Below are 10,303 nucleotides of genomic sequence, written 5' to 3'. Positions count from 1 at the left end.
TTAGCTGTAGAACAGCCGTCTTTGTGTGAGAATTGTGATGAAATAAGCGGACATTTGCAGCCTCTATTGGGAGTCTCTTTAACACGAATACACTCTCATGGTAGCACTCCGACTCATTCATCATGCACATCAATATTATATACATTATTTCTGAAAATGTATGCTAAGCAAATTGTTCACACTGGAATCAAACATCAACAAGAACAAGAGAGCTACTGGACTGAAAATACTTATGTTATGTTATGTTACTAAAACAGCACTAGGCTACACCAAAACTGATTATTCTGTCATTTATCTCCCATCCATCCCATCCATTTTCCATACCGCTTCATCCTCATTAGGGTCGCGGGGGCATGCTGGAGCCTATCCCAGCTGACTTCGGGCGACAGGCGGGGTACACCCTGGACTGGTCGCCAGCCAATGGCAGGGCACATATAGACAAACAACCATTCACACTCACATTCATACCTATGGACAATTTAGAGTCGCCAATTAACCTCACCTGCATGTTTTTGGAATGTGTGAGGAAGCCGGAGTACCCGGAGAAAACCCACACACACACGGGGAGAACATGCAAACTCCACACAGAAATGCTCAGGGGAGAATCCAACCCAGGTCTTCCCATCTCCAGGCTGTTCCTGTATTGTCCAAGTGCTAACCACTAGACCACCGTGCGGCCCTCATTTATCTCCCATTTAGGTCAAATTGAGCCCGATTTGAATCTAAAGCCATAGCGTATGCTGCCCCCTTGTGACCATTAAATATAGCTGAACAAATTCAAAACATCACCACAGTAGGGCGACAAAGGACAAATTAGAAAGCTCTCACAGGACAGAGCACACCCAAAATAGCCCAAATCCACTCGAAAAAGCTCGCTTATCGTACTTTAATGTCTGCTATGGCGACGTCATTTTATCTCTAAGAAGTGTGCTTCTTGTATCGCTACAAAGCTGCTAAAACTAAAATGATTGACGCATGAAGCTGCAGTTGAGCGGAGTGGCGCGCTCGCCGATGGTGAAAAGAAGTATTGCAGCAGCTACACAAATACAGTTTTAGTATAAAATTAAAGAAAATTCTTGAACAAAAAAATGCACATAAAACGGATACATTTCTTAAATTGTATTATATTTAAATGCACGTTTAAAACTACAAACAAAAGATCAACTAGTATCAATAGACTGTATTGAGTATTCCAGCGGTGTCGTGCGCACTCTGGTGGTTAAAATAAGTATTGCAGGAGTTCTAGTTCATCCATTTATTATAAAAGTAAACATTTTTTTCCAGATTAATTTATTGAAAAAATTCTACATAAAACACATACATTTAAAAGAATGCGTATAATTTAAATTCATTTTTACAAATATCATGAAAAGATGAACTAGTATCAGACTAGTTTTCAGAGTGGTGAGGTACGCCCTCCGGCGGTGAAAATGAGTATTGCAGCAGTTATAGCTCAGCAGTTCATCCGTTTATTATATGAAACAATTTTTTCCAGATGAACTTAAAACTGCATATAAAACACATACATTCAAAAATAAATGCATGTTTTAAAATAGCAAAAGATGAACTCTTGTCAATACTTTGAGTAGTGTGGTGCGCACTCTGGTGGTGAAAAGGAGTATTGCAGCAGTTAAAGATTAACACTTCATTTATTATAAAAGTAAACTTTTACCCAAATGAACTTGTTGAAGAAAACCGCACATAAAAACTAACTGTAAAGATTGTATTTAATCTAAATTCATTTTTAAAAATATAATCAAAGATGAACTCGTATTTATTAATAGAGTGTATTGTGTTTTCAGACTGGTGTGGTGCGCTATCCAGTGGTGAAAAGGAGTATTACAGCATCTGGAGCAAAACAGTTCACTTTTTTTCCAGACGAACTTACTGAAAAACAATTGCACATGAAAACAAATAAATGTAAAAACAAATATTTAAATGCATTTCTAAAAACTAAATATATGTAATTTTTTTTTTTTAAAGTAAATGCATTTAAAAAAATATTAAAAAAATAATCCAAAGAAATGCTATCAAATGCTTTTTTAAAAAATCAAATAGAGACACAAGGACAGACGTGTGAACTTTACAATGTACAAGTTTATTTTTAATGAACTCTTCAGTGGTTGGTAGTCACAGCACAGCTTGCATGTATTTAAGCCACACACCTATTTTACAAGATGACCAAACAAAACATCATCATCATAATAATAATAAAGAATAAAATAAAACTTAACCAGAGTAGATCAGTCTATTTGCAGTGACTTTTTTTTTTTAAATCCCCTCTTCGTCCCCTTCTTTGACTAAAACAATTTAAAAAAGGCCACTGAAATGCATAAAAAGTTTGCGTGGAATATTAGTTTGTACTCCCGCTGCGCCGTGGACAGTGCACGTAGACTTTCTACTTAAAAAAACAAAAAAGGAGGGCGAGCGCCACAATAGATCTGTCTGGGCTATAATACTAAATAATACTACAGCTTTAAAACAAAACAACTGCACTCTTCCTTCCAGCGTACGCAATACAATGAAATGTTGTTTTGGAAAGAAAAGGAAAAAGTCCTGTGGAATTTGGATACTTTTAATAGTAACAGACGGGAAGGGACGCACGGCCAACAAATACGTACATATCAGCAAGTACCTGCTAAAACAAGGTGACACGTACACACAGAAACTAACCCGCTAACACGACAAGCCAAAAGAAGCGATGGGGGCCGTGGTGGAAGAAAGAAAGATGTGATGACTGCTCATGAAAGCATCAAAAACAAAGAAGAAGGAGGAGAATTATGCATATTGCACAGTCAGTGAAAGCTTCAATTCCACCTGCTCCGCCTCCGTTTGCTTATTTTTCCCTCTTGGAGGAAGACGACATGCAGAGGTAACCACACAGCTGGGGGAGTGAGACTGTGTGTGTGTGTGTGTGTGTGTGTGTGTGTGTGTGTGTGTGTGTGTGAGAGAGTGAGTACACATGTGATCCTTGTGTGTTTAAAAAAAAAACAGGGGAGGGGGAAGTGGCACAGCACACGTAGACCAAAATAAAAGGTGGCGTGGCACAAATAAAATCAGGTGTTGATATTAATAATAATAATAATAATAATAATAATAATTGTTCATCAAGAGCTTTCCTCTTTCTGTACAACTAAGGCTTACTGGTTAAATAGAGCTCTGGCTTCCCCGCCCACGATGCTCGTGCACGCTGTAAACTGGGGGGCGTCTATGATGATGGGGGAGGAGGACGCTGCAGTGGGACAACAATAAAAGTCTCTTGCCTTAATATCTAGATGTGCAATTCCATTAGTCACTGCCAGGGGGGGCATCGGTGGGGGGTCTACTTGGAAAGCTTGCTAATGACTCGAATGAGCGCTCCGTTCTCGTCCTTGAGCCTCTGGTTGTCTGCTTTCAAGTCAGGGAGCATCTGGAGGGCGAGAAGAGAAGGACAGGCGCTTAGACACCACGCCGCCACCACTCAGCGTTTGTCGCCACGTGGGCGCCATGCAGCGCTCCGACCCACCGTTTCATCTTTTTAGTCACACCACAACAAACACTCCAGTCACATGACCACACACACACACACACACACACACACACACACACACACACGGCACGGACGCAAGTATTGGGACGCCCTCGCTTGCTTTGGTACAAAGGCGTGCTTGGATGAGTTTGGTGTGGAAGAACTTTCTTCCTGTGACTTTCAGGAGGTGTCCCAATACTTGCATCGATGTGGACGCCTTCATGGAGGAACACCCCCCCCCCCCTCCATATTTCATATTTCATGCAGAGAAGCCAAACAAGGTGAGAAGCAGGACCCCCCCCAATGGACACTTTCCTGTGCAGCGGCTGCGAGCTCGTTGCTTTCACACCAACTACTGCCAAAGGAAAGTAGCCTTTTTTGGGGGGCGGATCAAACCAAAAATACTACCCCCCAGTGAAGGGGAAGAATTGAAACAAAAGCAGTTGGGCGGCAGAGCACCTGTGGGCGGGGCAGGGTGGGGCAGGGAATGGCTGAGTGGCTGAGAAAGGGGTGGGGAGTGAAAAGGATGGAGGAAGTGGCGGTGGACAGAAAGGGCCGTGGCTTTAGAGGTCGACGGCGGGCAGCTGGCTGCAGGCGGACTGAGAGAGCTTGGCCACCACGCGGGCCAGCGCCCGGTTCTCTGCCTGCAGCCGCTCCTTCGCCTGCCGCAGCGCCTGCACCTGCTTTACCTGGGGGAGGTTCTGTGGACACAGCGGGGGGCAGAACAGAGTGGTAGAAGAAGACACAGGGTCAAGTATAAGAAGAAGAAGACAACACATTGATAGAAGAAGGGAGCGAGAGGAGGAGATGAGGAAACAGAAAAGGAAGATTGTTAGAAAATGGGGACAGACTTTGGACCCGCATGGACTCAATTCAGAACCCGAGTTACCCCTTCTCCACTGTGCCTGCTTTGGATCCCTGGTTCATTGTCAAGGTTCCAGCACTGCTTGCAAGTGAAGCTGTCTCGCTTTGGTTCAACTCTGCTTCCAAAAGCCTGCTGGGCCGAGTGAGTTTGCATAACGAGGTGGGCGGGGTCACCTCCATCTCTTTAACAACGCTATGAAATGGACACTAGAGGAAACCTGCTGTCTCTTGGAAGAAGTGCAGAAGAAATGTGAACCCTGCCGATACTGGAAGGCATCAAGAGGCCTTTCAACAAACAACTACCACAGAAGGACTAGAGAGACCAGGAGAAAGACCTAGGCAGGAGTGGCAGTGGTCGGAGCTTAAAGTGTTGGGCCACAGACACCGCTGGTGCTGGTGGGTTTAATACCACATGCCGTACTTCTCCCAGCTCCACCAGAACCCTGGAGGGCATCACTAAAGAAAACCCCCAGAGCCGCAGGTTGGATTTCTTTCATGTCATGTTGACAGCAGAGTTTTGGCTGTAAATACGAGCCTGCTGTTGGGGTTAGCACGCTAGCTTGCAGCCTATAGTCATGGAAGAAGCAACATTTGTTAACATTTACTGTCTTCTGCTTTCATAAGCTTTTATCTTTGGGCCAGAAAACCATGGTGATGAGATGCTATGAGCTCCCCACACAACCCAAAACTCTTTATCTTCACATGGTTAGCATTTTTGTAGCATTTGACCTGTAAAGAATGTGCACTATAGTGAGTTGTGTGTTTGGATTCCAAAATGGTCAGCACTGTTATTTGCTGATGGAGGCGTGTGTCACTGCGCCACAAGGGTCATTACCCCCCAGGACAATGGAAAATGAAGCCAGTGTCTGAGTCAGTTCGCAGGCAACACGGTTCCACCCCGGCCTCTAACTTCACCCAGCACCAACACCAAAGTCAGCTACAGTGCAAAAGGGGTAAGTGTGACCCAAAGGACAAAAAAAGTGCTCAATCAGCTCTACGTGGCCCCCTGGTGGCAAGACGCCATCAATACATGCCCTCCTGTTCCCATGTTTCATTTCATGGTGCCAACACATCCCAGGCATGACATTAATCAGGTATGTCCCGATCTGATCTTCAGGATGGGGATCAGCTGCCAATCCACTGTATTTTGAAGATGAAATATCGGCTTCCGCCACGAGATGGGGCGAATAATGTGTCAGCCACACTCCAACACGGTAGGTGCGGTGCCTCAAAGCCGGTTGCCACTCAACTCCCGCCCCCCGCAAGAAGAAGAAAAGGCAACACCACCATGAAGACATGTCTGTGGTGTACCACTGGACATCAGATTTCGGGCTCAGTAGTACAGCGGTAGTTCCCCCTCACTGTGCTCGGACTGCTGTGTCATGGTGCAGGGAGCTCACACGGGAAGTGCTGCGCTAACCGCTAGTCGTTTATACTAGGGACCGTCAATAAATTACTATTGTGTTGAAGAGAGTTTGTTAAAAACATGTTGTATAAGGTCAATCACAGCACAAATTGATCTATCATCATGTCAAATGATTAGTCCTACCCTAGGAGTATTTTGCACACATTTTTTTTACAATTTGATCTTTTATTGGATTAGGGACCTGACTCAGAACCAAAGAATATTGTTGCTCATGCTGTGTAATAAAGTACATTCAGCAACAATTTACTTTCAATTCCACAAATTCATTTTCGTAATAAAAATCTTACAATTAAAAAAAAATAATTCGGATCAGAAGCCAAAAAATGTGGATTGGGACACCCCCAATATAAATAGCATCCACAGCCCATATGTGATATGATTACTTCTGATGGCAACACATCAAAGAAAAGTCACATGAAATGAGACATTAGGAATCAATTGGCTGCATGCTGTGGCCAGCAGGAAGGGTAAGGATGTGTGCTCCTATGAAATGGACAGTAATAACCCGGTAGTGTGGTGGTCTCATTACTGACGCTTCCTCCTACCCTCCCTTGCAAGATCCAGTATATGATGAGATAATAAGACAAAGATTTTAGCATCTTCAAAGCATCCTTTACTTTTCCTCAGCGGAAGTTAGGACGAGCCTGCGGTCAGTCCACAGGCTCTTTGGTGTGTTTACATCATCAAGGAACCAAAATCCATCCCAGTTTTACCAGCATGGACTACCTGTTCTACTCTTAGCATTAGCAAGTGTGTGTGTGTGTGTCAGTACCTTCAGTTCCTCCTCCATCTCCGAAATCTTCCTTTCGAGAGCTCGTCTTTCCTGTAAGGGGGGGGAGACAAGATTGTGAGTCATATTTGATTGTGGGTGGTAGTGTAACGTGGTTGGTGCCTAATGATGCGCGCGCGCACGCACACACACACACACACACACACACACACACACACACACACACACACACACACACACACACACACACACACACACAGGCGTGAGGCATCTACAAGCATCGGCCATGACACACCAACACAATCCGTGATCAATATGTGCTTGGAGAATCTACTTCTGGTCCAGTCGGGTCCAGTGTGATGACGCAAGCGCGCCGACACATGCACTGTGGCTGGCCTAACACACAAATAGAAGAGATCCACGCACGCAGCCTCTCAGGCCTAAAAAGGCAGCAAAAGAAAGGTGGTGGTGGGCAGGGTTGTAGAGTGGCAAGGGGAGTGGGGCGGGATGAAGTCCTGCCCGGCGCCAGCTACAAGTAACGTGACACGACAGGCAGCAGCACAAAGTCAATTCATCTTAAATTCATACCCCCGCCCAGATGATATCTGCTTGTTACCTTCAGACATAAAGCCAGCCATTTTGACACTCTTATTAGTCAGAATCATCATCATCCTTCCTCCTTTTCAACTCCATCACTCTCTCTCTTATGCTAGCTCAGGCAGGGGTGTCCAAAACACAGCCCGGGGGGCGTTTGCACTCCGCTGCCTTTTTGCTATTGCCTAAAAATAGCATTTAACAAGAAAACTACAAAAAGAAAAACAGCATAAATAAAGTTGGTTGGGGAAAAAGTCCAAATATTACAAGTTGAACATTTACGAGGATTAATTCAGAAGAAAGTTGAAATATTTGGAAAATTGAAAACAGCTAAAATGGGGGAAAAATAGCATGAAGTGAGGTTGATATGTAGGTTCTTCACCTACATACTGTATAGCATATGACAATGCTGACATGCATTGAAATACAGTATATTTTAGCATTTTACAAAGTTGCATCCTTTCATTTTTCACTATGTGGAAAAGGTTTGGACACCCCTGGTGTATTTGTTTATGTCTCATTTTCATAGGTTCCCATGGTGCTAACTTAAAAACATCTCGCTTACCCTTTTCTCCATCTCAAGCTGTGACCTGTCAGCGTAGCGCTCCTGCCTCTGCAATGACACACACACATTACACGTGTTGTACATTAAAAGGGTCCTTATGTACAGTAGCACCTGGTTTTCGCATGGGTTACATAAGCTATTGGCAGTAACTCATCCGGCCATCAAAATGTATATTTTTGCCACGCCACGCGCTCCTCCACCTCCAAACCCATTTGCAATAAAAGAGAGTGTTGTAATAATTTGATCAGATTCAAGCCTACCCTTCTCTCTTCAATTGCCATTGTTGACTCCCAACACAATCCAGGTTTCATCCCTAAATATGCCTCACACACTTAGAAGATGATCTATCAACAGATGGAATGGGAGTCACGGCACACAACTATGGTGCGTTCAAGGACCACCAAACTAAGTGCAAAATGGAGAAAACCATTGCCATGGCTGTGAATGCTGCATGCCACACTGTACTGCATGTGTGGGGACTATCTACCGGAATATCTCTAATTCCATCTCATTCATCAACTCTTTTTGCTACAACATGCAGATGCAGGTAAACAAGCGCTTTGAAGTCTGACGTGAAGGTGCGCCAGGACGACACGTACCTGCGTGGCCTTCTCCAGTTGCAGCTTCAAGTCAGCCAGCTCCACGTCCGTGTCGCGTAACTGCGCCTTCAGCTTCTCATTCTCAGCTAAGATCTGCTCATAGAGCTGTGAGGAAGCACTTGCTCAGTCAATAACGGAAGAAATATGCTCCAACAAGCCAGACGGTGTTTTGGGTACCTTTTTGTAGTCTGTGGCGTCGTCTCTGTCCAGCCGGCTGGAGTACGGCCTTCGACTCTCGCCGTAGCTGCGGCTGAGGAGAGAGTCGTTGCAGTCTAAGGAGGAGGTGCTACCCTCGTTCCTGCAACAGCAATGGCCGATTAGAAGAGGGAGAGTTCACGTTAACTGCAACAAGGGAGACACTGGCAGGTACACTCACCTGGACAGCCTGTCCACCTGCAACAAAAGAAAAGACGTCAGATATGGAGGAGCAGTCAGAGGGCGGGACTTAACCTTTATTCTAAACACCTTGGCTCGTTACCGACTTCCCTTCTTGTTGGTGTACTTGCAGCATATTCTCATGCAGTGGTTCCCAAACTTTTTACAGAGGCGTACCCTTCACACATTTGACCTGAAGCCATGTACCCCCTACTCCTGCACGCTTCTAAACATAAACCTCATGGTCTCAATGAACTTGAAACAGTGAACATGGTTCATTGTTTTATTGTTTTTATTGTAAATGTGTATTTTTCATAAAGTTTGACATGAACACTGATAAACAGATAAGTGATATCTTTTATATGATGCACACGGCGCAAAGAACAACTTCATGCCATGCGGTGTTCAGGCACACTCCTAATTTTGAGTGCTAGGTGCCAACTGTTTTTCATTTTTCTTCACGTACCCCCTTATCACAATTGGCGTACCCTGCTTGGGGAAGCTAGGTTCTAATGTATCGGAGGTGCACGTGTACATTGAAAGGCTGCAGGCGTGGTTGGAGGGAATATCAAAGTCCCTTGGCCTCAATTGAGGCAAGCGGACACGAGGAAGAGCCGGCATATGTGATAAAAGCAGTGGGTCAAAGATCAACAGGAAGTCTTGACATCCCCAAAGAGCAAAAAATGACTCACTGGGTTTAAATGAAATGGCTGCTTTGAAAACTCACTTTCTGTTCATGTGTGTGTGTGTGTGTGTGGGGATACCTGCACCTCTCCCTTGATGCTGCCTTCCTCCGAGTCAGACAGGTGTTCATGGTCGTTATCATCACCCTGCAATTAAAGCACAGACGTTCAAGATAAAAGATGAAAGCTGAAGATGAAGGTTTGAGTGAAAATGGGCCTTAAGGAAGAATATCATCACAGCGAGACCGGCCTTACATCTTGGGACCAGAAGGAGACCCCGGTGGATCGTCTCTTCTCACGGGGCCGCCTGCGATCCCGTATGGAGCGAGGCTGAGACTTGTCGTCGCCCTCCTTCTCCTCCTCCTTCTTGTCCGTTTCTGTGTTGAGAGACAAAGAATGCTACGCTAGTCTCCTTCAGCGACTTCATGACATGGCCATCTGCTCTGGAAAATCAGAAACATGTGCTTAAAAAGGACACCGTGAGGTTGACGTGTGGAAATAAACAAGACAAAGAAGTTGGTGTTGTCCTTCAGATGAACACGCTGAGGCTGCCATCCTGTTTCCATCAGGGCTTCATTCTCTTGCTATTTGAAGAAGACACGCAGACAAAGGCGTGTCGCAGATGGTCATCATAGTGGACAGAACATTGGAACACACTCATGCGGGTACTTCACAGGTATGCCTTACACCTGAGAGAGGCCTTATTTCTGCACCAGGTGTGTATGTGTGTAAGTGTATGTGCACTGATTTGAATGCAGATACACAGGTTATCATACCATTCTAAAAAACAGAACGATTCGATGCAGTGTACAAACGATATGATTCCATTAAATTTAATTGGTTTAACGGTTCATGTTTGTTGATGTAGATATTGCTCTTACATTATAAAATAAAGATGGCAATGATATGAAGGTGTCATTCTTACAGCATTTTGTAATGTGTTAAAGAGCACATCATAC

The 10,303-nt window shown here is 44.6% G+C and overlaps 1 protein-coding gene across 7 annotated transcripts in view; it reads right to left on the bottom strand.

Annotated features, from left to right (window-relative positions):
• Positions 1–2,083: 2,083 nt before the first annotated feature.
• Positions 2,084–10,303, bottom strand: part of ppp1r12a (protein phosphatase 1, regulatory subunit 12A) — a 52,349-nt gene continuing 44,129 nt past the window's right edge. For 2 of the 7 annotated variants that reach the window (XM_054800407.1, XM_054800409.1), the window contains 9 exons: positions 9,600–9,721; positions 9,426–9,491; positions 8,663–8,679; positions 8,464–8,584; positions 8,287–8,391; positions 7,688–7,735; positions 7,117–7,144; positions 6,571–6,621; positions 3,424–4,209 (listed from right to left, as the gene is read on the bottom strand). In XM_054800407.1, coding sequence (XP_054656382.1) covers positions 3,899–4,209; positions 6,571–6,621; positions 7,117–7,144; positions 7,688–7,735; positions 8,287–8,391; positions 8,464–8,584; positions 8,663–8,679; positions 9,426–9,491; positions 9,600–9,721 — 869 coding nt within the window. In that variant the 3' untranslated portion in view covers positions 3,424–3,898. The other 5 variants (XM_054800412.1, XM_054800408.1, XM_054800411.1 and 2 more) reach the window with 5 other exon arrangements.

The sequence above is a fragment of the Dunckerocampus dactyliophorus genome, chromosome 15 (genome assembly GCF_027744805.1).
Source record: "Dunckerocampus dactyliophorus isolate RoL2022-P2 chromosome 15, RoL_Ddac_1.1, whole genome shotgun sequence".
NCBI lineage: Eukaryota > Metazoa > Chordata > Actinopteri > Syngnathiformes > Syngnathidae > Dunckerocampus > Dunckerocampus dactyliophorus.
Note: the sequence above shows the minus strand (reverse complement) of the source record. Positions and strands in the feature narration are given on the sequence as shown.